Source organism: Erythrolamprus reginae, chromosome 12 (genome assembly GCF_031021105.1).
Source record: "Erythrolamprus reginae isolate rEryReg1 chromosome 12, rEryReg1.hap1, whole genome shotgun sequence".
Taxonomy (NCBI): Eukaryota; Metazoa; Chordata; class Lepidosauria; order Squamata; family Dipsadidae; genus Erythrolamprus; species Erythrolamprus reginae.
In genome coordinates, this window is record NC_091961.1 from 29,324,072 (window position 1) to 29,351,755 (window position 27,684).

At 40.7% G+C, this 27,684-nt stretch overlaps 1 protein-coding gene across 7 annotated transcripts in view; it reads right to left on the minus strand.

Moving 5' to 3' along the window:
- The window catches only part of GRAMD1B (GRAM domain containing 1B), a 169,397-nt gene that overhangs the window by 50,003 nt on the left and 91,710 nt on the right, over positions 1 to 27,684 (minus strand). For all 7 annotated transcript variants that reach the window (XM_070765666.1, XM_070765664.1, XM_070765665.1 and 4 more), the window contains one exon: positions 9,731 to 9,941. In XM_070765666.1, the coding sequence (XP_070621767.1) occupies positions 9,731 to 9,941 (211 nt within the window). The remainder of the gene's footprint in view (positions 1 to 9,730; positions 9,942 to 27,684) is intronic.

Sequence of the window (27,684 nt, forward strand, 5' to 3'; positions counted from 1 at the left end):
CTTAAAGATACAGTCACGGTAAATTTGTTTTATAGTAAAACCTGGATTGGCGCCAGGTTTCTGTTGTTTTAATGTATTACGTTTTAAACCGGTTGCGTTTTTATAGTTTTTTAAACGCTGGAATATTTTAATTCTTGACTGGCAACTGACCAGAGTTGGCTGAAAGATGGGCGGGCTACGTAAATGTTTTCAATAAATAAATGTATCTGATTTTGAAAGAAATCAAATAAATTAAGTTTTAATCCGGTTGCATTTTTATAGTTTTTTAAATGCTGGAATACATTGTATTTTAATTCTTGACTGGCAGCTGATGAGAGTCAGCTGAAAGATGGGCGGGCTACATAAATGTTTTCAATAAATAAATAAATTTATCTGGTTTTGAAAGAAATCAAATAAAGCTGATGATCACTGGTTGGCTTTAAAAAAATATTAGCGGAATTACAATAGTCATCTGCTTCCTCAAGAAATTATATCAGAATGTCAATTTCCCCAGTAGGGAAATCTACTTATATTCCCTTTGCGTGCGCGCCCCCGTCAAGCAAACTTTTTCACCCTCTGCACATGCGCAGAAGAAGACTTTGCCCATGAACAGAGTGTGAAAAATAAGGAAATTGTAATGTCCAGGAGAGAGGCTGGAGCCTTGCATTATATAATAAAATAAAAGAATAATAATGAAAAAAATAAAAGATAGATAAAACAATAAAACAAAACAAAACATGGAAATAAAATTAAGAAATAAAATAAAATAAAACAATAAAGCAAAACAAAACAAACCATAAAAATGAAATAATTAATAAAATAATAATGTAGTAAATAGAATATAGTATAGCATAGTCTGCGGAGAGGGGCAGCATACAAATCTAATAATAATAATAATAATAATAATAATAATAATAATTATAATAACAACAACAACAACAACAACAACAACAACAAATAATTCCCTCAACACTGTCAGACTTTCTACTAAATCTGCACTTTTATTCTACTAGTTTTTCTCATCATTCCTATCACCCATTTCCTCCCATGTTGACTGTATGAATGTAACTTGTTGCATATATCCTAAGATTTTTATTAATATTGCTTCTTCATTGCTTATTTGACCCCTATGACAATCATTAAGTGTTGTACCACATGATTCTTGACAAATGTATATTTTATTTTATGTACGTTGAGAGCATATGCACCAAGACAAATTCCTTGTGTGTCCAATCACTTGGCCAATAAAAATTCTATTCTATTCTATTCTATTCTATAATGATGATGATGATGATGATGATGATAATAAATATAAATATAAATATAAATATAAATATAAATATAAATATAAATATAAATATAAATATAAATATAAATATAAATATAAATATAAATATAAATATAAATATAAATATAAATATAAATATAAATATAAATATAAATATAAATATAAATATAAATATAAATATAAATATAAATATAAATATAAATATAAATATAAATATAAATATAAATATAAATATAAATATAAATATAAATATAAATATAAATAATAAAACAAAACAAAAGTAAAGTAAATTAAATTGTATACAAATGGTGAAATTCATGCTCTGGCACAATACTCAATTTAAAAAAAACCTGTTACATTGCCAGCAATGTAACAGTATCACCTGAGGTTTTTTAAGTCCAAGTTTGCTGGTTTAAATTTGGCAACTTGGTGTTATGAATTTTAGGCTCTGCTGTTGTTTTTGTGATGCCGTCTTTCCAAATCCTTGGTTTTGAGTCCAAATAAGCGAATGGCTGAATAAATAAATACATTTTATTTATTTGCATTTATTCTTTATATATACATTGGCCATCTCATTGTTGAGCAATTCTAGCCCGTTTACGACTTCATGAAAACAACAATGAAAACATTGAACATTAAAACATTAACATGGGAGGAGGTGGGTAACCTCGGAGTATATTTTAAGGTTGCAGCTGTTTATTTACTTATTTTGAGATTTTTAAAGCCGTCCAATTTAGTGTGACTCTGAGCAGTGTACAACACAAACACACAGTAACAATAATCTAACTAAGAAGCAAACAACATATATGTGTGTGTGTATTCATAGATTTTCATGGGTATATGATTGTTGTGAGCTCGGGTTTTTCCCCGTGTAATATTTTGAGTGTCTTTGCGATGTTTCGGCGAAATCACATTCGCCATCTTCAACCCGAACTCACAACAATCTACCCCAGGGGTCTCCAACTTTGCCAACTTTAAGGCTTGTGGACCCCAACTCCCAGAATTCCTCAGCTTTGCAGGTGGAGGAATTCTGGGACTTGGCAACTTTAAGACTTGTGGACTTCAACTCCCAGAATCCCTCAGCTTTGCTAGCAGAGCAATTCTGGGACTTGGCAACTTTAAAACTTGTGGCAACTTTAAGACTTGTGGACTTCAACTCCCAGAATTCCACAGTTTTGTTGGATGAGGAATTCTGGGAGTTGAAGTCCACAAGTCTTTAAGTTGCCAAGGTTGGAGACCCCTGATCTACACACATACACACACACATACATTCATATACACATACATACACGTGAAAATCTAAAACCTACAATGGAAACCAAGCACAGAACAAAACTACTGGGTGGTTACTACATTGACAGAGTATTTTTTTTCTTTTGAAAGGAACATAAACAAGGAAAAAAAGGTAAGAGATATGATGATGAAATACAGGCAGGTAAATGAATTCTGGAGCTGAAGTCTACAAGCCTCCCAAGGGGCTAAAGTTGGACATCCTTGCCAGTTAAGTGTCTGTCCAGTCTCCTCTTGAAAACCCCCCAGGGAAGAAGCACCTACAACTTCTAGAGGCAAGTCGTTCCACTGGTGAATTGTTCTAACTGAAATTTCTCCTAGTTTGAATCTCTCTCCTGTCCAGCCTTCAGTCCAGGTGGAGGTTGCTGCTATCGCTGTTGGTATGCTTTGTGTGCAGTTTTGGGTCTCTGGCGTGGGCGCATATATCCCAGCTGCACAAATCCCAGCGACCAGTTAGGTCCCACAGAGTGGGTCTTCTCCGGGTCCCATCAACTAAACAATGCCGCTTGGCGGGACCCAGGGGAAGAGCCTTCTCTGTGGCAGCCCCGGCCCTCTGGAACCAACTCCCCCCAGAGATTAGAACTGCCCCCACCCTCCCTGTCTTTCGTAAATTACTCAAGACTCATTTATGCCGCCAGGCATGGGGGAGTTAAGATATTCCTTCCCCCTAGGCCATTACAAGGTTTTTTTATAAGGGTTTTTAGTTGTTTTATTAATTGGATTTCTACATGCTGTTTTTATCATTGTTGTAAGCCACCCCGAGTCTGTGGAGAGGGGCGGCATACAAATCCAATCAATCAATCAATCAATCAATCAATAAATAAATAAATAAATAAATAAATAAAATGTCCCGGTGAAATTTTGCAGGAAGCCAAATCTTGTGAGGGGACAGGTACATGAGAGAGATTTCGGGGGGGTTTTTTTGCTTCCGTGCATTCGCAGACCAAAAAATTTAATAATAATAATAATAATTTATTAGACTTGTATGCCGCCCCTCTCCGAAGACTCGAGGCGCATCACAAAAACAATAAGCAATGCAGTACAAATCTAATAATTAAAAACTATAGCTAAAACCCACTATCATTAAAACAGTCAAAAATTACAGAATCATCACCATACATAAATCTTACTAGTCAGAGAGGGGATATATTTATCCCCCCATGCCTGGTGACATAAATAGGTCTTCAGAGCCTTGCGGAAGGTGAGGAGGGTGGGGGCAATTCGAATCTCTGGAGGGAGCTGATTCCAGAGGGTCGGGGCCGCCACAGAGAAGGCTCTTCCCCTAGGTCCCACCAGATGACATTGTTTAGTCGATGGGACCCAGAGAAGGTCAACTCTGTGGGACCTGATCGGCCACTGGGATTCGTGCGGCAGAAGGCGATCCTGGAGGTATTCTGGTCCGATGCCATGAAGGGCTTTATAGGTCATTACCAACACTTTGAATTGTGTCCGGAAACTAATCGGCAACCAATACAGGCCGTGGAGTGTTGACAAAACATGGGCATATCTAGGAAGGCCCATAACTGCTCGTGTGGCCGCATTCTGCACGATCTGAAGTTTCCGAACACTCTTCAGAGGTAGCCCCATGTAGAGAGCGTTGCAGTAGTCGAACCTCGAAGTAATGAGGGTATGAGTGAAAATTGCTGAATTCTCACACACATGGAAGTGTCCCCTCCCGTGTTATTTCTTTTTATATATTCGATATATAAAATAAAATCGTTGCTCAACAATCAACTTTGGATTTATGACTCGGGTGATAAGAGTGAAACTAACAACTGTCAAGATTCAGATAATAATAATATTTGTTATTTTATTTTATTTTATTTTATTTTATTTTTATTTTATTTTTATTTTATTTTATTTTATTTTATTTTATTTTATTTTATTTTATTTTATTTTATTTTATTTTATTTTATTTTATTTTATTTTATTTTATTTTATTTTAATTTGATTGATTGATTGATTGATTGATTGATTGATTGATTGATTGAATTTGTATGCTGCCCCACTCCGTAGACTGGGGCAGCTAACAACAATGATAAAAACAGCATGTAACAATCCAATACTAAAACAACTAAAAACCCTTATTATAACACCAAATATACACACAAACATACCATGCATAAATTGTAATGGCCTAGGGGGAAGGAATATCTCAACTCCCCAATGCCTGGTGGTATAAGTGAGTCTTGAGTAGTTTACGAAAGACAGGGAGGGTGGGGGCAGTTCTAATCTCAGGGGGGAGTTGGTTCCAGAGGGCCGGGGCTGCCACAGAGAAGGCTCTTCCCCTGGGATCCGCCAAATGACATTGTTTAGTCGACGGGACCCGGAGAAGGCCAACTCTGTGGGACCTTATCGGTCGCTGGGATTCATGCGGTAGCAGCCGGTTCCGGAGGTAATCTGGTCCAATGCCATGTAGGGCTTTAAAGGTCATGACCAACACTTTGAATTGTGATCGGAAACTGATCGGCAGCCAATATAGGAAACATCAATGTAAACGTGAAATGAATAGGCTGATAAAACAAAACTAAAGTAAGGAAGCTGTAGCAGCGATGCCAACAAGTAGGTTAGCAAGGGTGTAAATCATTGAGGGTCCAAGATACAACTGTAACAATGAATGAGGTTATTTATATGTTTGTATTGATCAGTGTTTCCCAACCGTGGCAACTTGAAGCTATCTGGACTTCAACTGCCAGAATTCCCCAGCCAGCATTCGCTGGCTGGGGAATTCTGGGAGTTGAAGTCCAAATATCTTCAAGTGGCCAAGGTTGGGAAACACTGGTATAGATCATGTTTCGTTTTTGTTTGTTTTTGTGGTTTTGGGGGGGGGGGTTTCCCTGTATTTCTTTTAATGTAGATAATTAACAAAGATTTTTATTTTTTTAAAGGAATTTGATTCCTGCACATGTGCAAAAGCAAAATCTTATTGGGACGGGTATGCGCGCACGCCAGAGACCTGAAGCTGCGCGTACAACTCCAGGTTTACTATCAGTGCAGCATGCTCATCCATACTGGTAGGAAGCCGCCACTGCTTCAGACCCAGCAAGGGTTTACTCAGTCCCTGCAAGGATTCTCGCTGAAGGCTGCTGAGAGCAACTTTCTGAATAGATTCTAACTTTTCTTTTGGACCCAAGCAAGGGAAGGGACAAAGGATGGAGAAGACAAAAAAGGAAAATTGGGAGAGGGCATGTTGAGGAAAACAAGGGTGTCAAGTTCTTACTTTGATCAGGTTTAATCTGTCATACTGGAAAAGAACAGGGAAAAAAAGAAAAGAAAAGAAAGCCATGAAAACATTAGAAAGGAAAGGAAAGGAATCTATAGCGTTAAAGGTGGAGAGGATATGAAGCAAGGATATCTGTGCATGGGGGGTGAAAGGTCAGATGTAATAGCAATAGCATTTAGACTTATATACCACTTCATAGTGCTTTCCCAGCCCTCTCTAAGCGGTTTACAGAATCAGCCTCTTGCCCCCAACAATCTGGGTCCTCATTTGACCCGCCTCGGAAGGATGGAAGGCTGAGTCCACCTTGAGCCGGTGGTGAGATTTGAACTGCTGGACTACAGCCAGCAGTCGGCAGAAGCAGCTTGCAGTACTACATTCTAACCACTGCGCCACCAAGGCTCGTAGAGTAGAGACAACCAACAGGCACAGAGGGATTAAAAATATATATATATTCTAACAATGCCACAAGGTTTTACAGAATCTCCTTAAGTGTTGGCTCTGAACTCTATGGGGTTTGACCACGGATGTGTAAATGAATATATCTGTAAAAGGTTACATAGAAACATAGAAGATTGACGGCAGAAAAAGACCTCCTGGTCCATCTAGTCTGCCCTTATACTATTCCCTGTATTTTATCTTAGGAGGGATATATGTTTATCCCAGGCATGTTTAAATTCAGTTCCTGTGGATTTACCAACCACGTCTGCTGGAAGTTTGTTCCAAGCATCTACCACTCTTTCAGCCAAATAATATTTTCTCACGTTGCTTCTGATCATTCCCCCAACTAACCCCATATTGTGTCCCCTTGTTCTTGCGTTCACTTTCCTATTGAAAACACTTCCCTCCTGAACCTTATTTAATCCTTTAACATATTTAAATGTTTCGATCATGTCCCCCCCCCCCTTTTCCTTCTGTCCTCCAGACTATACAGATTGAGTTCATTAAGGTTAAGCAATTTCTGTTGTTAAGTGAGGTTTGCCTTATTTTACAAGCTTTCTTGCCATGGTTGTTTAAATGAATCACTGCAGCCGATAAGTTAGATGAAGCTAGATGAGGAATTCTGGCGTTGAAATCCACAATGTCTTAAAGTCGCCAAGTTTGAAAACTTCTGCTTTAGATAGTTAAAGGGTTGATATTCCTGGAGGGCTCTGTAATATGGCAAATGATTTAGCTTTATTAGATAAATGGTCAAAGCAATGGAAACTGCAGTTTAATTTTTCCAAATGTAAAATAATGCACTTGGGCAAAAGGAATCCCCAATCTGAGTATTGTATTGACAGTTCTGTACTAGCAAAAACTTCAGAAAAGAAGGATTTAGGGGTCATGATTTCCGACAGTCTCAAAATGGGTGAACAGCGCGGTCAGGGGGTAGGGAAAGCGAGTAGAATGCTTGGCTGCATAGCTAGAGGTGTAACAAGCAGGAAGAGGGAAGTTGTGATCCCGCTGTATAGAGCGCTGGGGAGACCCCATTTGGAATACTGTGTCCAGTTCTGGAGACCTCACCTACAAAAAGAGATTGACAAAATTGAACGGGTCCAAAGACGGGCTATAAAAATGGTGGAAGGTCTTAAGCATAAAACCTATCAGGAAAGACTTCATGAACTCAAATCTGTGTAGTCTGGAGGACAGAAAGGAAAGGGGGGGGGACATGATCAAAACATTTAAATATGTTCAAGGGTTAAATAAGGTTCAGGAGGGAAGTGTTTTTAATAGGAAAGTGAACCCAAGAACAAGAGGACACCATTTGAAGTTAGTTGGGGGAAAGATCAAAAGCAACATGAGAAAATATTATTTCACTGAAAGAGTAGTAGATCCTTGGAACAAACTTCCAGCAGATGTTGTTGGTAAATCCACAGTAACTGAATTTAAACATGCCTGGGATAAACATATATCCATCCTAAGATAAAATACAGGAAATAGTATAAGGGCAGACTAGACGGACCATGAAGTCTTTTTCTGCCATCAATGTTTCTATGTTTCTAAACCAGCCAGCATGTTAATCTTCAACATAAATTGACTGGAGAAGCTTGTCCAGGGCACAAAATCAAGCACAAGAGACATACATCTGGGACCACACAATATCAACAGGCCTTTTCCAAGAATAGGCTTTTACAACCCGTTGCATGCCCCCAATGCTTCATTCCAAAGGATGGGATTACTCTTGCAAAGGATAATCTTTTCAATTGACTCTAAAATATTTTCCTAGCATGTAAACCAAGCAGTGGGGCCCCAGGTGAAATGAGGATACAGTACATATGGGTTGGTGTAAAAGTTGCACAAAGCTTACTAGGAGTTGGGAGGTGGATAGGCTAGGAAAGCGCTCCCTCTGCTGGCAATGCCATGCCATGACAGCCCAGGAATCTCATGAAAACAAACTTAGCACCTTTAAGACTTGTGGACTTCAACTCCCAGAATTCTCCAGCCAGCTATGTATATGTTGCTATGCTGGCTGGAGAATTCTGGGAGTTGGAGTCCACAAGTCTTAAAGTTGTCAAGAGTTGGAGGACCCCTGCATTAAAGAGACGTCGATCACGAAAGAAGGTCCCAGGATTACAGGATCCAATCCTCAAGACTAAAAGGTTTATTTTTCATAGAAACATAGAAGTCTGACCTCAGAAAAAGACCTCATGGTCCATCTCGTCTGCCCTTATACTATTTTCTGTATTTTATCTTACGATGGATATATGTTTATCCCAGGCATGTTTAAATTCAGTTACTGTGGATTTACCAACCACGTCTGCTGGAAGTTTGTTCCAAGCATCTACTACTCTTTCAGTGAAATAATATTTTCTCATCTTGCTTTTGATCTTTCCCCCAACAAACTTCAGATTGTGTCCCCTTGTTCTTGTGTTCACTTTCCTATTAAAAACACTTCCCTCCTGGACCTTAATTAACCCTTTAACATATTTAAATGTTTCGATCATGTCTCCCCCTTTCCCTTCTGTCCTGCAGAGTCCAGACTATACAGATTTTGGATTTGTGCTGGAGTACATCCTCAGGGAATTTCTCTCTCTCCCTTCCAGAATGCATGTATGGACTATTCTACATGTTTTTATGAGAGCCATGTCAGCGTAATTGTTACAATGCTGCAACTTTTTATTATTATTATTATTTATTAGATTTGTATGCCTCCCCTCTCCGCAGACTCGCCCACAGCCAGGAGTTCGATCAAGGTTAATTCATCCTTTCATCCATCCATTCATTCATTCATTTATTGGATTTGTATGCCGCCCCTCTCCGGAGACTCGGAGCGGCTAACAGTAACAATAAAACAGTGTACAATAGTAATCTAATACTAAAAACGATGAAAAACCCCATTAATATAAAAACCAAACATACATACATACATACCATGCATAGAATTGTAAAGGCCTAGGGGAAAAGAGGATCTCAATTCCCCCATGCCTGACGGCAGAGGTGGGTTTTTTTAAGTAGCTTGCGAAAGGCGAGGAGAGTGGGGGCAATTCTAATCTCTGGGGGGAGTTGGTTCCAGAGGGCCGGGGCCACCACAGAGAAGGCTCTTCCCCTGGGTCCCGCCAAGCGACATTGTTTAGTTGACGGGACCTGGAGAAGATCCACTCTGTGGGACCCAACTGGTCACTGGGATTCGTGCAGCAGAAGGCGGTCCCTGAGATAATCTGGTCCGGTGGCATCCTTCATCCTTCCAAGGTTGATAAAATAAGGACCCAGATTGTTGGGGGCAAGAGGCTGACTGTGTAAACAGAGAGGGCTGTAAAAACACTGTGAAGTGGTATATAAGTCTAAGCGCTAGTTTTATCACTGTACGGTTGTTGCCACCTGTAGGCACCGCACCCCTCTAGCCAAGACTTGATCATCAGGCCTCAAAATCGAGATAAAGTGAGACAGTGAAAAAGAGGCAAAACTCAGAATGAGAAAGGAGGGTGTACGAGACGATGGAAGAGCGCTCGGCAATGAACACGTAAACTCACCTTGGAATTCTTGGTCCCGCCACGACCGGATTGGGAGGAACAGCTTCGTTGCACGCCTTGCTCGGGCGTGGAAGGAGATTTGTCAGAAGAGTGATCTGATCCCTTCTCCACCATGGTGTCTCCTTGGGGATCCTGTGGCGTTGGAGACCGGGAGCGTTTGCGCAGGACTGGGGAACAAGCGGGCGTACTGCGGTTCGAGTTACTGGCGGTGCTGGTGAGAAGGAAGAGAGAGACCCTCGAGTGAGAAACCCATCACGGGGAACTTGGCGCAGCTGGCCACACCGGGTAGCGAGAGAAAACATATAACTTCGGGACTATGGATCCCTAAACTCCCAAATAAAAAGAGATTATTGCAAGTTCAGTATGTTCTATCCAGGACAGGGGTGTGAAACTCAAGGCCCACGGGCTGGATCTGACTAATAATAATAATAATAATAATCATCATCATCATCATCATAATACTCTCCGTGGCTTGCATTGGCTGCCGATCAGTTTCCGGTCACAATTCAAAGTGTCGGTCATGACCTTTAAAGCCCTACATGGCATTGGCCCAGAGTACCTCCAGAACCGCCTGCTACCGCACGAATCCCAGCGACCGATAAGGACCCACAGAGTTGGCCTTCTCCGGGTCCCGTCGATTAAACAATGTCGTTTGGTGGGCCCCAGGGGAAGAGCCTTCTCTGTAGCAGCCCCGGCCCTCTGGAACCAACTCCCCCTGGAGATTAGAATTGCCCCCACCCTCCCTGTCTTTCATAAACTACTCAAGACTCATTTATACCGCCAGGCATGGGGGAGTTGAGATATTCCTTCCCCCTAGGCCATTACAAGTTATGCATGGTATGTCTGTGTGTATGTTTGGTTTTATAATAAGGGTTTTTAGTTGTTTTATTATTGGATTGTCACATGCTGTTTTTATCATTGTTGTTAGCCGCCCCGAGTCTATGGAGAGGGGCGGCATACAAATCCAATAAATTATTATTATTATTATTATTATTATTATTATTATTATTAATAATAATAATAATAGTAGTAGTAATAATAATAATAATAATAATAATAATTTATTGGATTTGTATGCCGCCTCTCTCTGAAGACACAGGGCAGCTCACAACAACATAAACAGTGTACAAACCCAATTTTTAAAAATACAATTTAAAACCCTTATAATAAAATAATTACACAATCCAATCAAACCATACACCAACCTTGACAATTAGGGTGTGTGTTAATGTCCCCATGCCTGGTGGCAGAGATGAGTTTTTAATGACTTACAAAAGGCGAGGAGGCTGGGGGCAGTCCTAATCTCTGGGGGGAGTTGGTTCCAGAGGGCCGGGGCCGCCACAGAAAAGGCTCTTCCCCTGGGTCCCGACAGACGACATTGTTCAGTCGACGGGACCAGGAGAAGGCCAACTCTGTGGGACCTAATCGGCCGCTGGGATTCTTAAAAATGGCCTGGAAATAGCAAAGGACTGGCCTGCAGTGTTTTTGGCAGCCACGCCGCCCCAACACAGACCCACTCACACCACATCCAATTTTCAGCCTCGATGGCCTCCTGCAGGTCAAAATGTGCCACACGCCCCTTCACACCCATTTTAGCCAGCAGGGTGCTCCAGGAGGCCTCTATCCCATCTCCCTGACCCTCCGGCTGGTCCATGGGGGAGAACTACCACGGTGATTCAGCTTTCAAATAAATCCAGTTTGACCCCCCTGATCCAGGACATGGTATATAAGTGTTGCTACATCAGGTCTGCAATATTGTCAGGGATGCTCCCCTCCGTGAGCAGTTTTTGTTGTTATCCTTCTAAGAGGGGTCTTCGTGGTACCCGACTCAGAACATCTAGATTCAGTCACAGCTTTGTTCCAGATCGCATCAATGTTGTCAATTCTCAAGTTTCCCCCTTTCTGATACGTATTCAAAATGGACACTGATTTATATATGGGTGGGTGTACACATATATTAATAAATATTCTGGATCCAGCATATGAATATGTAAGAAACCAGACCATTTGAACAAGAGAACCAATCAACTGCCCAGAATTTAAATATAGTTTGTAGCAAACAACCAATCACACAACCGGCCACATTGGCTCACAAAACATCTATAAGGTAAGACGAATAAGACAAGAAAATCCTGATGATGTTACCTAGTCTGGTAATAAAATGTTCAGAAAGTAAATTGAAACAAGGCTGGAGAGCAAACCGCTGCCAATATATAAAGGAAGGAAGGAAGGAAGGAAGGAAGGAAGGAAGGAAGGAAGGAAGGAAGGAAAGGGGGAAAGAAGGAAAGAAGGAAAGAAAGAAGGAAAGAAAGAAAGAAAGAAGGAAAGAAAGAAGGAAGGAAAGAAAGAAGGAAAGAAGGAAAGAAGGAAGGAAAGATGTGCCATATTGATGCAGTGTTTAGAATGCAATATTGCAGGCAAACTCTGCCGACTACCAGCAGTTCGATCCTGACTGGCTCATGGTTTGACTCAGCCTTCCATCCTTCCAAGGTGGGTAAAATGAGGACCCAGATTGTTGGGGACAAGACGTTGACCCCGTAACTGCTTAGAAAGGGTTGTAAAAGCATGATGAAGCAGTATATAAATCTCAGTGGTATTGCTATGTGCTATTTAGAGACATACGACAATTTGTGGTCCTGCTCGACAACTCTCCCACCCCAGACTTTCCAAACTTTGGCCGTTCCTGCTCAGTCCCAGAGTGTGTGTGGTTTTTTTGGACCCAGACCAGGAACAGGCATGGCAAATGTCTTTTGTGGTCTCCATAGTAACCAGGCCTTGCAAAAAGGACCAGGAATCCACGCTTGCAATGACAAAAGAACTTGACCCACTTTGAAAATAATCATAATAATGATGCTTGATGGAACTAACTGGCCAACGGCAATTCAGAACCTTGCAGGGACCTTCCCTCGAAACCTTCTGGAGAAGTCTATGGAGAGGGGCGGCATACAAATCTAAGAAATAATACAAATCTAATAAATAATAATAATACCCAGCTGATGCAAAAAGATCGCACAGACTGACTACAAGCATCTTGCAGTGGCACAGATGATCCACTGGGCCAGAACTATCATCTACCAGTGGCAAAGAACCCTGTGGGATTATAAGCCCGAAAAAGTGGTCAAAAATGAGCAAGCAAAACTACTGTGGGACTTCCGACTGACCGAATTCTGAAGCATAACACACCAGACATCCTGATTGTGGAGAAAAAGAAAGTATGGATCATTGACATCGCAATCCCAGGAGACAGCAGAATTGAGGAGAAGCAGCTAGAGAAATTAGTGAAATACGAAGATTTAAAAATCGAGCTGCAACGACTCTGGCATAAGCCAGTGAAAGTGGCCCCAGTGGTACTTGGCATGCTGGGCGCAGTGCCAAAGGATCTCAGCGGACATTTGAAAACCATCGGAATTGACAAAATCTCCATCTGTCAATTGCAAAAGGCTGCTTTACTCGGATCGGCAAACATAATTCGCCGCTATATCACGCAGTCCTAGGTGCTTGGGAAGTGCCCGACTGGTGATGAGATATGAAATCCAGCATAGTGATCTCGTTTGCTGTGTTGTATTGATGGTGGTGCTGATGGTGATGATGATGATGATGGTGAGAATAATAATAATAATAATAATAATAATAATAATAATAATAATATCATCATCATCATCATGACCTGGCCATTGAAACTACATGGCTATGGATGAAACATGTGATAGTGGTACCCATTGTCATTGGGCACTTGGTACTAAATCCAAAACTTTCCCCAAACACATCAAGAAATTGCAGCTTCCTGCAATAACACCAGCGAAAGTGCAAAAAACCTGCACTTCTCAGAATGTCATACATTTTAAGACAGTTAGTGGTATATGTGACATTTTTTAAAAATGTTTAGTTGACTGAGTTTCATGTTTAAGAAATAAAAGCGATAATCATCAGCAACAGCAGCAGCAGCATGATGGTGATGGAGATAATGATGGTGATAATGATAATAATGATAATAATGATAATAATGATGATAATGATAATGATGATAATAATAATAATAATAATAATAATAATAATAATAATAATAATAATAATAATAATAATAATAATAGAAGAATCTGAACTCCAAATACGAACTGAATAATCAAATTATCACAGATAATTTCCCCACTCGGTTAAAGACCTTGGTATACTAGTAACAAAAGATTTAAGTGCCAAAACCCACTGCAACAACATAGCCAAGAAGGCTTCAAGAGTTGTAAACCTAATCCTACGTAGCTTCTGCTCTGGCAATCTCACACTATTTACCAGAGCTTACAAAACTTTTGCCAGACCCATCCTCGAATACAGCTCATCTGTTTGGAACCTATATCGCATCTCAGACATTAACACCCTTGAAAATGTCCAAAGATACTTCACCAGAAGAGCCCTTCACTCCTCCACTCGAAACAGAACACCCTACGAGACTAGACTTTCAATCCTGGGCCTAGAAAGTTTAGAACTAAGACGCCTTAAACAAGATCTAAGTATTGCCCACAAGATCATATGCTGCAACGTCCTGCCTGTCGGCGACTACTTCAGCTTCAACCACAACAACACAAGAGCACACAACAGATTTAAACTTCATATTAACCGCTCCAAACTTGACTGTAAAAAATATGACTTCAGTAACCGAGTTGTCGAAGCGTGGAACTCATTACCGGACTCCATAGTGTCATCCCCAAACCCCCCAACACTTTACCCTTAGATTATCTACGGTTGACCTATCCAGATTCCTAAGAGGTCAGTAAGGGGCGAGTACAAGCGCACTAGAGTGCCTTCTGTCCCCTGTCCTATTGCTCTCCTATATCTCCTATAACTTTCTTCTATTCCTATATCTCTTCTTCTATTCTTTCATTGATATGTTCTATTACTATATCTTCTTTTCTATTATTTCACAGATATATTTTACTATAAGTATCTCCTCTATAACCTTCATTGTGTATTTTACTATGTGTATATAGATATATATCCACTAAAACCCTCATTGTGTATTGGACAAAATAAATAAATAAATAAATAATAATAAAATAATAAAATAATAATAATAATGGAAAGCACTGAGGATGCAGCGTTAAGGCTCCTCCTCCCTGTCCACCCAACAGCCCATCCTCTGCCAAGGAAAAGGAAACAAGAACCAATTTAAGGGCTCTTTTCACACATCCTCCTGTCTTGTCCCTGCACTTCTTGGAGGGGTGTGTGTGTGTGTGTGTGTGAATCTGATTTCTTTCTTTTTTTCATTCTGCAGAGGTGGGGAACGGAGGTGAGAGGCAAAGGGAAGAAGGGGAAAAATACTGGAGCAGGCAGGCAAAGGGAGGGAGAGAGCCCTGCCTTCCCGATGAAAGGGGTTGGGGAGGTGGGGGCCAGGCGAAGGAGGCAGACTAGGCCTCTCCGCAACATGATGTCATATCACACCGGCTGCTTCCCTTCCCCCCTTAACCCCCCCCCCCGGCCAGCTACAAACACACAAACACAACGCCACACTTCTTTGCGCCGCGCGCTGGAAGGGAAAAGCAGCTGCTGCCAACATGGATTCCGGGATTTATGCACTCACTGGGCTGCCCCAGAAAGCACCCAAGGGCAGAGCCAGGCAGCCTCCGTGCCCAGAGAGAAAGAGAGAAGGAGGGAGGGAGGGAAGCAAGGAAAGAGGGAGGGAGGGAGGAGGAAGAAAGGAAGGAAAGGGGGAGGGTGGGAAGAAGGAAGGAAGGAAGGAAGGAAGGAAGGAGGGAGGGACACAGGATGGAAGGAAGGAAGGAAGAGGTAGGGAGGGAAAGAAGGAAAGAGGGAGGAAAGTGGGGAAAGAGGGAGGGGAAGGAAGACAGGAAGGAAGGAGGATGAGGAGAGAAGGGAAAGAAGGAAGGAAGGAAGGAAGGAAGGAGGGAGGGACACAGGATGGAAGGAAGGAAGGAAGGAAGAGGGAGGGAAAGAAGGAAAGAGGGAGGAAGGCGGGGAAAGAGGGAGGGGAAGGAAGACAGGAAGGAGGGAAGGGAGAATGAGGAAGGAGGGAGAAAGAAAGAAAGAAAGGAAGGAAGAAAGTAAGAAAGAAAGAAAGAAAGAAAGAAAGAAAGAAAGAAAGGGGACGCCAGTTGCACTAACCTTGCAGCCATCGGGGAGAAGATCTTGCAGCCAAGCGTTGACACTTCATTCATTCATGCGGGTGGGTGATGGGGACGGAGGCTGGGGAGGATGGACCGGTGTGTGTGGGGGGGAGGCGAAAGGGCCATGCCCATCCTGCACCATGGTCAAGCCCTTCGTCTTCCCCAGGAAGAGGGAGGGAGGCTCTTACACTAGGAGGGACCCCCTGCACGCTGCAGGATGGAAGAAGCATCGCCTATCCTCAGCAGCCATCGCGAAAAACCCACGCTGGCCGGTTGCTCCTCCTTCTACCCAAATAAAGGGGGGGAGGAAGGCAGGCTCCGCAGAAGATCTTCCTTCCTTCCTTCCTTCCTTCCATCCTTCCTTCCTTCCTTCCTTCTTATCTTCCTTCCTATCTTCCTTCCTTCCTTTCTCCCTCCCTCCCTCTCTCCTCCCTTCCTTCCTTCCTATTTTCCTTCCTTCCTTCCTTCCTATCTTCCTTCCTTCCTATCTTCCTTCCTTCCTTCTTATCTTCCTATCTTCCTTCCTTCCTTCCTTTCTCCCTCCCTCCCTCTCTCCTTCCTTCCTTCCTATTTTCCTTCCTTCCTTTCTCCCTCCCTCCCTCTCATTCCTTCCTATCTTCCTTTCTTTCTCCCTCCCTCCCTCCCTCTCTTCTTCCTTCCTTCCTTCCTATCTTCCTTCCTTCCTACCTTCCTCCCTCCCTCCCTTCTTTCCTTCCCTCTTTCTCTTTTTGGTCTCCTGCCTTACACGGATGCTCTTGCACACATACACGCGCATACACAGATTTGTTTAGCAGAGTGAGGGCGTTTGGGAAAAAACAGTTCTTGTGTCTATTTGTTCTGGTGTGCAGTGCTCTACAGCATCGTTTTGAGAGTAGGAGTTGAAACAATTTATGTCCAGGATTGCGAGGATTAAAGTTAGGGTTGGAACTAATCTTATGATATTCCACAACTCCTGACCAGGGAGGAATTGGGCAAATCTCTTTCCATTAAATGCAACTTCAACAACGACAAGACAACAATAACAGAGTTGGAAGGGACCTTGGAGGTCTTCTAGTCCAACCCTTCCCTGCTTAGGCAGGAAACCCTACACTACTTCAGACAGATAGTTATGCAACATCTTCTTAAAAATTTCCAATGTTGGAGCATTCGCAACTTCTAGAGGCAAGCTGTTCCACTGATTAATCGTTCTAACTATCAGGAAATTTCTCCTTCTTTCTAGGTTGCTTCTCTCCCTGATTAGTTTCCACCCATTGCTTCTTGTCCTACCCTCAGCTGCTTTGGAGAATAGGTTCACTCCTTCTTCTTCAAAATGTCTAAGATGCTATACCATCTAAATTCAACACCAGTGATTTCAGAAGAGATGAGAGATGCTCCTTTCTCTCAAAAGGAGGTCACTTGCCACCACAAATTGCCGCCTCTAATTATCTGGAAATGATAAAACCTCAAAAGTCCTCAAATCCTTCAGTTCCACAGAGAAAACACCTTACTCAAAGGTGTACATACAAGGAAGGAAGCCTAACATAATAGCAATAGTTGGTTTCTTAAATAAGAGTCTTTTAAACTAATTTAAGTATTAGATTTGTTACATGTTGTTTCATTATTGTTGTTAGCCACCCCGAGTCTACGGAGAGGGGCGGCATACAAATCAAATCAAATCAAATCAATCAATCAATAGCACTGAGACCTATATACCACTTCACAGTGCTTTGCAGCCCTCTCTAAGCAGTTTACACAGTCGGCATCATCCCCCCACAGGGTGGGTTTGATTTAAATCAACTTGATTTAAATCATAATTTTTAAAGAACAACCGTCATCTCTGTCCCACAGCGGTTCCTCCTCCGACCTGCTGTTGACTCACCGACTGTCCCAATGTTGCAGAATACGCAGCCTCGTGCTACATATACTAAGCTCCATTTCATGCTGAGTAAACTACATTTTTAAAGTAGCTTCAGTAGAAAGTTACTTTAAGATGGATTTTTACTCCAAAAGCATTTAAAAAAAAATAAATTTGATAAAAATAAAAAAAATTAAATTTAAAAATCGGATTTAAAAGTTTTAAAAATCAATTTTTTAAAAAAATCATCCATTTTTATCGACTCTGTTCCCCCAGCAATGTTGAGTCCTCGTTTTTACCAAACTTAGAGGGAAAAGTGACTCAACTCAAAATGTATTCATTGTTTTATACATAAATATATAATATAAATACAAACAATAAATAAATGCATAAATAAAACTTTGAGAATCAAACCGTTGGCAGTTGGCAGAGTTCGCCTGCAATACTGCATTCTAACCACTGCGCCACCCAATGTCTCGATTGGATTGCCATAGGAGAAATTTGCATCAAATCAAACTCGTTTGCAGATGGGTTGAAATCTCAACCCAAAATACCGGCCAGCTCAGATCATTTCGAATGCTGGAGATGTTTGTATGTATGTTTGGTTTTACAATAAGGGTTTTTAGTTGTTTTAGTATTGGATTGTTACATACTGTTTTTATTACTGTTGTTAGCCGCCCCGAGTCTACGGAGAGGGGCGGCATACAAATCCAATAAATAAATAAATAATAAATAAATGCTAGATAGACGTGGAGGACTTATTGTTGAAGCATCAACATGTTACTTAATTTGGAAGAAGAAGAAAAAAAGAATAAAGCTGTGACATGTGTTGTGTATCAACACGTTATGCCCAGCAAGGGTTGGACCTACTATGAAGTAGAGAAATAATAACTACTCTTGTTGATATTTCTTTTCGAGCAACAGTGAAAATACTCGCTATACTTATTTCTCTTTAGAGTTGCCAAAGATAATTGCTTTTCACAGCAGGAGGAAAATTCACCACGTGGATATTCTACACAAGAGACAGGGGCCCTTCCCCACTTCCCAAAGGATGATGATGACAGTAGTAGTAGTAGTAATAATAATAATAATAATAATAATAATAATAATAATAATAATAATAATACTGCAAGAAAATCACATAGATGGACTATAAACAGAGGCTCAACTACATAGCCGAGAGGCCTATTGAAACCTGGGCCACAACTACAGTAATACCTCATCTTACGAACCTAATTGGTTCCTGGGGGATGTTCGTTAGGCGAAAAGTTCGTAAGGCGAAACATTGTTTCCCATAGGAAACAATGAAAAATGAATTAATGCGTGCAACGGGGAAAAAATGCCGCCGCCCGGCTGTTTCAATTGAAGCAGCCAGGCGCTTCTCAGCGTTCTCCCAATGCCAAACCCGGAGGTTTGGCAAAAGTTCGGGTTCGGGTGGCCGCCAAGAAGCCCCGCCGCCCTGCTGTCACCTTTGAAACAGCCGGGGGGCTTCTCGGCGGCCTCCCGAACGCTGAACCCGGAAGTTCGTGTTTGGCGTTCGGGTTCAGGAGGACACTGGGAAGCCCCCCGGCTGTTTCAAAAGGCGACAGCCGGGTGGCGGGGGTGGGTTCGTAAGACGGAAAACGTTCGTAAGAAGAGGCAAAAAATATCCGAACCCCGGGTTCGTATCTCGGGTTGTTCGTATGGCGAGGGGTTCGTATCATAAGGTACCACTGTACCACCTACCAGTGGTGAAGAACAGGTGGGATCATAAACCTTAGAAAGTAATTGAAAACAAACATACCAAAATACTTTGGGACTTTCGAATTCAAACTGACAAGGTTTTGAAACACAATACACCGGACCTCACGACTCTGGAAAAGGAAAACGTGTGGATCATTGATGTCGCCATACCAGGTGATAGCCCAATTGATGAAAAACAACAAGAAAAACGTAGCCGATATCAGGATCTTAAAATCGAACTACAATGACTGGCATAAACCAGTTCAGGTGGTCCCAGTAGTAAATGGCACATTGGGTGCTGTGCCAAAAGACCTCGGCCGATATTTGAAGACAATAAACATTGACAAAGTCATGATCTGTCACAGTTGCAAAAGGCCACCGTACTTTGATCTCCACGTATCGTACGAAAATACATCACACAGTTCTAGACACTTGGGAAGTGCCCGATTTGTGATATTGTGATAAGAAATCCAGCATATCAATCTCGTTTGCTGTGTATTACTGTTTCTGTGGATAAAATGATGATGATGATGATGATGATGATGATGATGATGATGATAAATTATTATTATTTGTTGTGGTTAGCTCTGGCCCAGCTCCTGCCCCAAGGACTGTGGATGTGGGGGAGACATCCACATGCTGCAGGCCTGTTTTGCCCCCGGTGGAATCTGCTGATGAAGGCTCCTCTGACCAAGAAGACATGAGTGACAGGGAGGAGGAGAGTGGAGCAGACAGCTCAGAAGGAGATCAATTATCTAGCTCCTCCTTGGATTCAGAACAAGAGTTAATTATACAGCCACACATGCGGAGAGTGATGCATAGGCAACAACAACTGAGAGATTATTATCAAAGAAAATGAGGCCACCTGTGGTTGGGTGGGGCTATGGTCATTAGTGAGGCTGCTATAAATAGCAGCCTGTGGGTTTGGCCATTGTGGAGGATTATCTGATCGTTGTGTTTCGTGACTGCTTTACTGACTTTGACTTTTTGTGTGCTGATTTTTCTCCGCTTTGAAACTAAACCAGAGCAAAGTGTGTTTCACTTTGTGAAAGAAGAAGGACTGTGAATTGCCTCGCAGCTGCAAGCTAAGTATCACAGAACTGATAAGGGACTTGTACAAATTACCAGTTTGTTTGGAGACGAGTGCTCTTTGCTATACCAAAAGAGGGCTTGGTTTAAGTGAATTTTCATTATAAAGAACATTGATTTGAATTTTCAAACGTGTGTGTGTCTGAAATTTGTACCTGTGAATTTTTGGGAGGATTCTACCAGAGAGCCCGACAGAACATTATTAATAATAATAATAATAATAATAATAATAATAATAATAATAATAATAGAGTTAGAAGGGACCTTGGAGGTAATAAATTCCTTTAACTGTCTCACTTAGTGACAGGCATTTTGGGCTCAGCTGCAGTCGTATGCTGTTTCTAACTTTAACAGCTGCAGTGATTCATTTAATAACCGTGGGGGAAACGGTCCCAAAATAAAGCCAAATTCCTTTAACTGTCTCGCTTAACGACAGGCATTTTGGGCTCAGCTGCAGTCGTAAGCTGTTACTAACTTTAACAGCTGCAACGATTCGCTTCGCCGCCCCAGCCAGAAAAGTCATCAGGCTGGGCCAAACCTGCTGAACAAATGTCTCGCTTAGCGACACAAACTGGGGAAGGGCTCCATTGCAGTCGTAAGTGAAGGACCACCTGTATTCCAGGAGCGGAGAAGAAGAGACGAGCCAGGTAGAGTGTTTTGCGGACACCTGGCAGCACAATCTGTCATTCTCAACCCTTGGCTCAGGTTCCTGCTTCAGTGCTTTGGTGGTAATTCAAAGGCCTCTTATTAATATCGCGCCTTTCAGGGATGGGGAAATGTCTGGGTAATTAAAGCCAGAGAAGACAAGGGAAGCCTGCAAATCGATCCCAGTACTTGCTCCTGCAGTTACAAGGACTTACAGGACCGTTCCTATTCTGACTTAGGCTTTTCCCAAATCATGAAGCAATAGCAATAGCATTTAGACTTATACAGTGTTCCCTCGATTTCCGCGGGGGATGCGTTCCAAGACCGCCCGCGAAAGTCGAATTTCCGCGAAGTAGAGATGCGGAAGTAAATACACTATTTTTGGCTATGGACAGTATCCCAAGCCTTCCCTTAACACTTTAAACCCCTAAATTACCATTTCCCATTCCCTTAACAACCATTTACTCACCATTATTACTGGTACTCACCATTGAATAAGGCACTTAGTGATCCTGATATTTATGAACATAATTATTTATTAACAATCATTATTTTTTTTGTTATTTGCAAAAATTATTAGTTTGGCAATGACATATGATGTCATCGGGTGGGAAAAACTGTGGTATAGGGGGAAAAACCACGGAGTATTTTTTAATTAATATTTTTTGAAAAACCGTGGTATAGGCTATTCGCGAAGTTCGAACCCGCGAAAATCGAGGGAACACTGTATACCGCTTCACAGTGCTTTACAGCCAGTGATGGGCTCCTATGGGTACATTCAGGTATGCAGAACCGGTAGGAAAAAATTAGAATTTATTTTTCTTTTTTTCCCTTCTGGGCTCTGGGTAGATTTTTCCTATCGCAGTAAATGAGGTTGAATGTGTATAATTTTAGAAGAGCTATGTGTACATACACTTTATATAGTAGATAATGTATAAAAAAGAACAAATCCCTATGCACACTGCACATACCTTATCTTAAAGTAAAAAACAAAATGGGAATGTACTATTTAGAGGGGGGGGAAGAAGTCTGAAATTCATATATGTTTATGTTTTGTTTTTAATTTTCTTTTGTTAACATCTGATTGGCTATACAAGATTTTCTTGGCTTATAGAAAAATGTCTAAAGAAAGAAGGAAGCACTTTGGCATAATGGTTAATAAGTTAGAAAATAATTGGTGTTGTACTTTTTGAAGGAACATTAAGGAGGGAATTTAATTTAAAAAATGAATGTAACTGGATGACAAAATTAGAAAAAAAACTTTTGCAACTTTTTTGATGATTGATATTAGTTACTAAGAAAATACCGCATTTTATTCATGGAAAATTAGATTGTACACTGTATTGTTTGAATGTATGTTAAGAGAAAAATAAAAAATTACCACCACCCCAAAACAGTCCTTCCTTCCTCTGTCCCTCCATTTCTCCTTCCTTCCTTCCTTCCTTCCCTCCCTCCCTCCCTCCTTCCTTCCTTCCTTCATTCCTCTCCACTTCTCTTTCCCTCCCTCTCTTTCCCCTTTCTTTCTTGCTCTCTTTTCCCTGTGCTCCTGTCAATCACTGGTGGGCCGGATAAATGGCCTCAGCGGGCCGCATGTGGCCCACGGGCCGTAGTTTGGGGACCGCTGGTCTAGAGTAAGGGACTCAACACGCAACCGTACGAGAGGGTGAGGGAGAGGGAACGAAACTGGGTTTGTGGGGTGCTAAGGACAGCAAGAATAGAACGGGACCATCTGCAACCAGCCAAGAATCGACATCTTAAGTGCGAGGTACAGCAGGGCGCCTTCCTGGTTAAGAACATAATCTAGGATTAAGCGAAGGTCAGCTACCTCTTGCAAGGAAGGAAGACGCAAAGAAAATGATTAGTTCCCATTAAAGATGCAGGCCTCCTAAGAGACAGTCCTCGACCTACGACCCCACGACAGAGCCCAACATTTCTGTCGCTGGGTGAGACAGTGGGTTCACTGGAGTTTGCCCCCTTGTAGGAAACTTTATCTGGCCCTCTTGATTCAGTGAATTTCTGGGGTTGATAACTTAGTCAACTTGGATTCAGTTTCCCCTCTGACTTTGCTTGGCAGGCGGTCGCAAAAGGGGAAATCACACGACCCTGGGGCAGCGCAACCGTCGTAAATATGAACGGTCGCTAAATGAACTGTTGTAAATTGAGGAACGTCCACGGTACGGAAGAGAAGATAAGAGAACAGAACAGAATAATAAATAGAGGTGAGAATAAATAGAATAGAATAGAATAGATTGGACAAAATAAATAAATAAAAATAAATAGAATAGAATAGAATAGAAAATAATAAAGAGAAAAGAAGAGAGAATAGAATAGAATAGATTGGACAAAATAAATAAATAAAAATAAAATAAATAGAATAGAATAGAAAATAATAAAGAGAAAAGAAGAGAGAATAGAATAGAATAGATTGAACAAAATAAATAAATAAAAATAAATAGAATAGAATAGAATAGAAAATAATAAAGAGAAAAGAAGAGAGAATAGAATAGAATAGAATAGATTGAACAAAATAAAGAAATAAAAATAAAATAAATAGAATAGAATAGAAAATAATAAAGAGAAAAGAAGAGAGAATAGAATAGAATAGATTGAACAAAATAAAGAAATAAAAATAAAATAAATAGAATAGAATAGAAAATAATAAAGAGAAAAGAAGAGAGGATAGAATAGAATAGATTGAACAAAATAAATAAATAAAAATAAAATAAATAGAATAGAATAGAAAATAATAAAGAGAAAAGAAGAGAGAATAGAATAGAATAGAACGGCTCACATGCCAGTAGATAGGGCTCAGTGTGCCACCTGCGGCACCCGTGCCATAGGTTCGCCATCACTGCTATAGTGCTTCTACAGTGTTTCTGCAGTGCCACGATTCCTGCCACAAACACAGAACGAGGGTGAAGGTTTGCGCGTGGGGCTTTGAGCCACATCTCCCGTCCTGTCAAACCTGCCTTCGTTATGCTGTTCTGCAATCCGGCACGCTTTAAACGTTTGGACAGTGTGCTCCTTTGCAGAAGATGCTAAGCACCCATCTCCCCCCAATGGATGCAGAATCAGAAAACAGCACACACTCCATAAACATGAAGGAATCTTGCAAACAGTCTAAAAATTAAGCCGAGGTATTCCTTTGGCCTAAAGGGCAGCAAAGCATGGTTGGCAAGAGAACAGGGGCTAGGCAAATTGCACAAACAAAAAATCCTGATTTTATTTATTTTTATATTGTATTATATTTTATTTTCATTTTATTTTTATTGATTTGATTTGATTTGATTTTATTCATTGCATTGAGGACCTGCATACTGCACAAGCCAAAAAGAAGGCTGTGAAAATATTGACTGACCCCTCGCATCCTGGACATAAACTGTTTCAACTCCTACCCTCAAAACATCACTACAGAGCCCTGCACATCAAGACAACTAGACACAAGAACAGTTTTTTCCCGAATGCCATCACTCTGCTAAACAAATAAGTCCCTCAACCTTGTCAAACTATTTACTATTTACCAACAATTTACTATTTATAAACTGTTTACTATTTACTAGGTCTGCGCTTCTATTACTACTAGTTTCTTCTCATCATCCCTATCACCCATCTCCTCCCACTTATGACTGTATGAATGTAACTTGTTGCTGGTATCCTTAAGATTTTTATTCTTATTCATTCGATTCGATTATTAATATTGATTGTTTCTTCATTGCTTATTTGACCCCTATGATAATCATTAAGTGTTGTACCACATGATTCTTGACAAATGTCTCTTTTTCTTTTATATGCACCAAAGACAAATTCCTTGTTTGTCCAATCACACTTCGCCAATAAAGAAATCTATTCTATTCTATTCTACTGTATTCTATTCTATTCTATTCCATTCCATTCCATTCCAATCCATTCCATTCCATTCCACTCCTATCCTATCGTATCCTATCCTATCCTATTATATCCATCCTATCTATCTATCTATCTATCTATCTATCCATCCATCCATCCATCCATCCATCCATCCATCCATCCATCCATCCATCCATCCATCCATCCATCCATCTATCTATCTATCTATCTATCTATCTATCTATCCAAGGACTCGAGGCAGCTTACAACATATAAAAGGAAACAATAAAATACAGTGTCTATATCCAATTAATTAAAACTAGATAAACTAATCTAAAATCCCCAATAAAGTTAAAAATCTATCGTACCCATTCAGACAGCAATCATACAAAACATTTGTCGGCTAGGGGGCCAAGATCTAATGGCATAGATGAGTCTTAAGACTCTTGTGGAAGGTGAGGAGGGTGGGGTCAGTGCGAATCTCGACCAAGATAAAGTTTGTCAAATAGGTGCTTGGACTCTTTTTCAGTGGATTAAGTCCCATTATTTGAATAGCCACAAAAAGGACAAATGATAGACAGCATTATTGGTTGAGGAGCACAGTAACGTTTTAGGTTTTGTACTGAACCCGCAAGGTTCGGTATGATAACAGATTAGGCAAGTAGCTCAATTTTCTTGAATTGCCCTAAAAGTTCAGTTCTAGATAATGATTAAAATGATTCAGGCGTTTATGGGTAAAAACATACTATTTGATTATTTCCTATTTTAATTATTTCCTATTATTTTATTATTATTTATTAGATTTGTATGCCGCTCCGAGTCTTCGGAGAGGAGCGGCATACAAATCTAATAAATAATAATAATAAAATAATAAAAAGTAATTAAGGATCATAGTAAGGTACTAGAGAAGGAAGGACAATAAAAAACTGTTAAGTATTCAATAAATTAAGTATTCAATAAATCCTCAGGGACCGCCTTCTGCTGCACGAATCCCAGCAACCAGTTAGGTCCCACAGAGTGGATCTTGTCCGGGTCCCATCAACCAAACGATGTCGCTTGGCGGGACCCAGAGGAAGAGCCTTCTCTGTGGCGGCCCCGACCCTCTGGAACCAACTCCCCCCAGAGATTAGAATTGCCCCCACCCTCCTTGCCTTTCGTAAGCTGCTTAAAACCCACCTCTGCCGCCAGGCATGGGGGAACTAAGATACACTTTCCCCCTATGCCTTTACAATTTTATGCATGGTATGTTTGTATGTATGACTGGTTTTTATATAATGGGTTTTTAACTGCTTTTTAGTATTGGATTTTGTTATACCGTTTTACTGCTGTTGTTAGCCGCCCCGAGTCTGCGGAGAGGGGCGGCATACAAATCCAATAAATAATAATAATAATAATAATAATAATAATAATAATAATAATAATAATAATAAATTGTGCATATAATTACTAACCCCACTGCATTCTTCCCCCCTACCCCCGTGCAGGGGGGGCACAGGCCATTAGTACTGGTTCCATAGAACCGGTCCAAACTGGTTGGAAGCCAACTTTGTGGAAAGGGTTATTCTGCTGATTTCGAATGCACATTGGTTTTGGTACTCACCAAAGAGGGAAAAAAAATAGGGGTTCTGCACAAGGCCTACTTAATTTCTGCAACCAACCATGTGCAGCTTTGTGTCCAGATAGATTGGGTGAGGGTGGGGGGGAGGAGGGGAGAGGGGAAAAAATGCTTAGAGCAGTGTTGGCGAGGTGCAAACTGCTGAGTAAGTCACTCCAGAGTATCTTTAGAATTGTACATAACAGAGGCACGCGCACCGATGCAAAAAAAAAAAAAAAAAAAGCTGAAAGAACATCCACTTTTTGCAACAATCGTGCAACAAGCCAGCAAAGAACATTTCAAAATTCGTTGGGGATTTTTTTCCCCTTTTCTAAAAGAAAGAGAGGGAAAGGGAAAACTTCTTTAAGAACAAAGAGATCTCTTATTATTTCTACTTTCTTACCAAAAATACAATTTTCCCATACTGTATAATATTCCTTCTCTATCCTGCAGTTTTGGATTTTTAACTGGGGCTTATAGTTTTAGATTTTCCATATTTGACTTATTTTTTGCTGTATTTGTATTTTTATATTGTTGTAAGCTGCCTTGATTCCTTCGGGATTGGGCGGCTTAGAAGTCGAATTGAATGAATGAATGAATGAATGAATGAATGAATGAATGAATGAATGAATGAATGAATAAACGAACGAACGAATGAAGTCAGTTTAACCATCTCCGCACAATCTATTACTTATGGTAATTATCGTATTTTCCAAACAGCTACTCTTTACTTTCCAATTCTGTGCAAAAGCTATTCTTGCTGTCGTCAATATGTGTGTAATAAAATACTGCATTTGTTTTGCACAGGTTCCTCCAATTATTCCTAACAAAAACATTTCTGGTTTGAGTTCTGTCTGGGAACCTGTTACTTCTTGCAACCCAATTCCTTGTTTTATTCCGATATTTACTTGCTTTATGGCATGACCACCACAGAGCCTTGTTAATAGGTTTATATCCGAGGTCTTCAAACTTGGCAACTTTAAGACATGTGGACTTGAACTCCACAAGTCTTAAAGTTGCTAAGTTTGAAGTACTCTGGTTTATATTATATATACAGAATATTAATTGAAAGGAAATGTAAATGTAAACCTGACTGTTACAATCAATG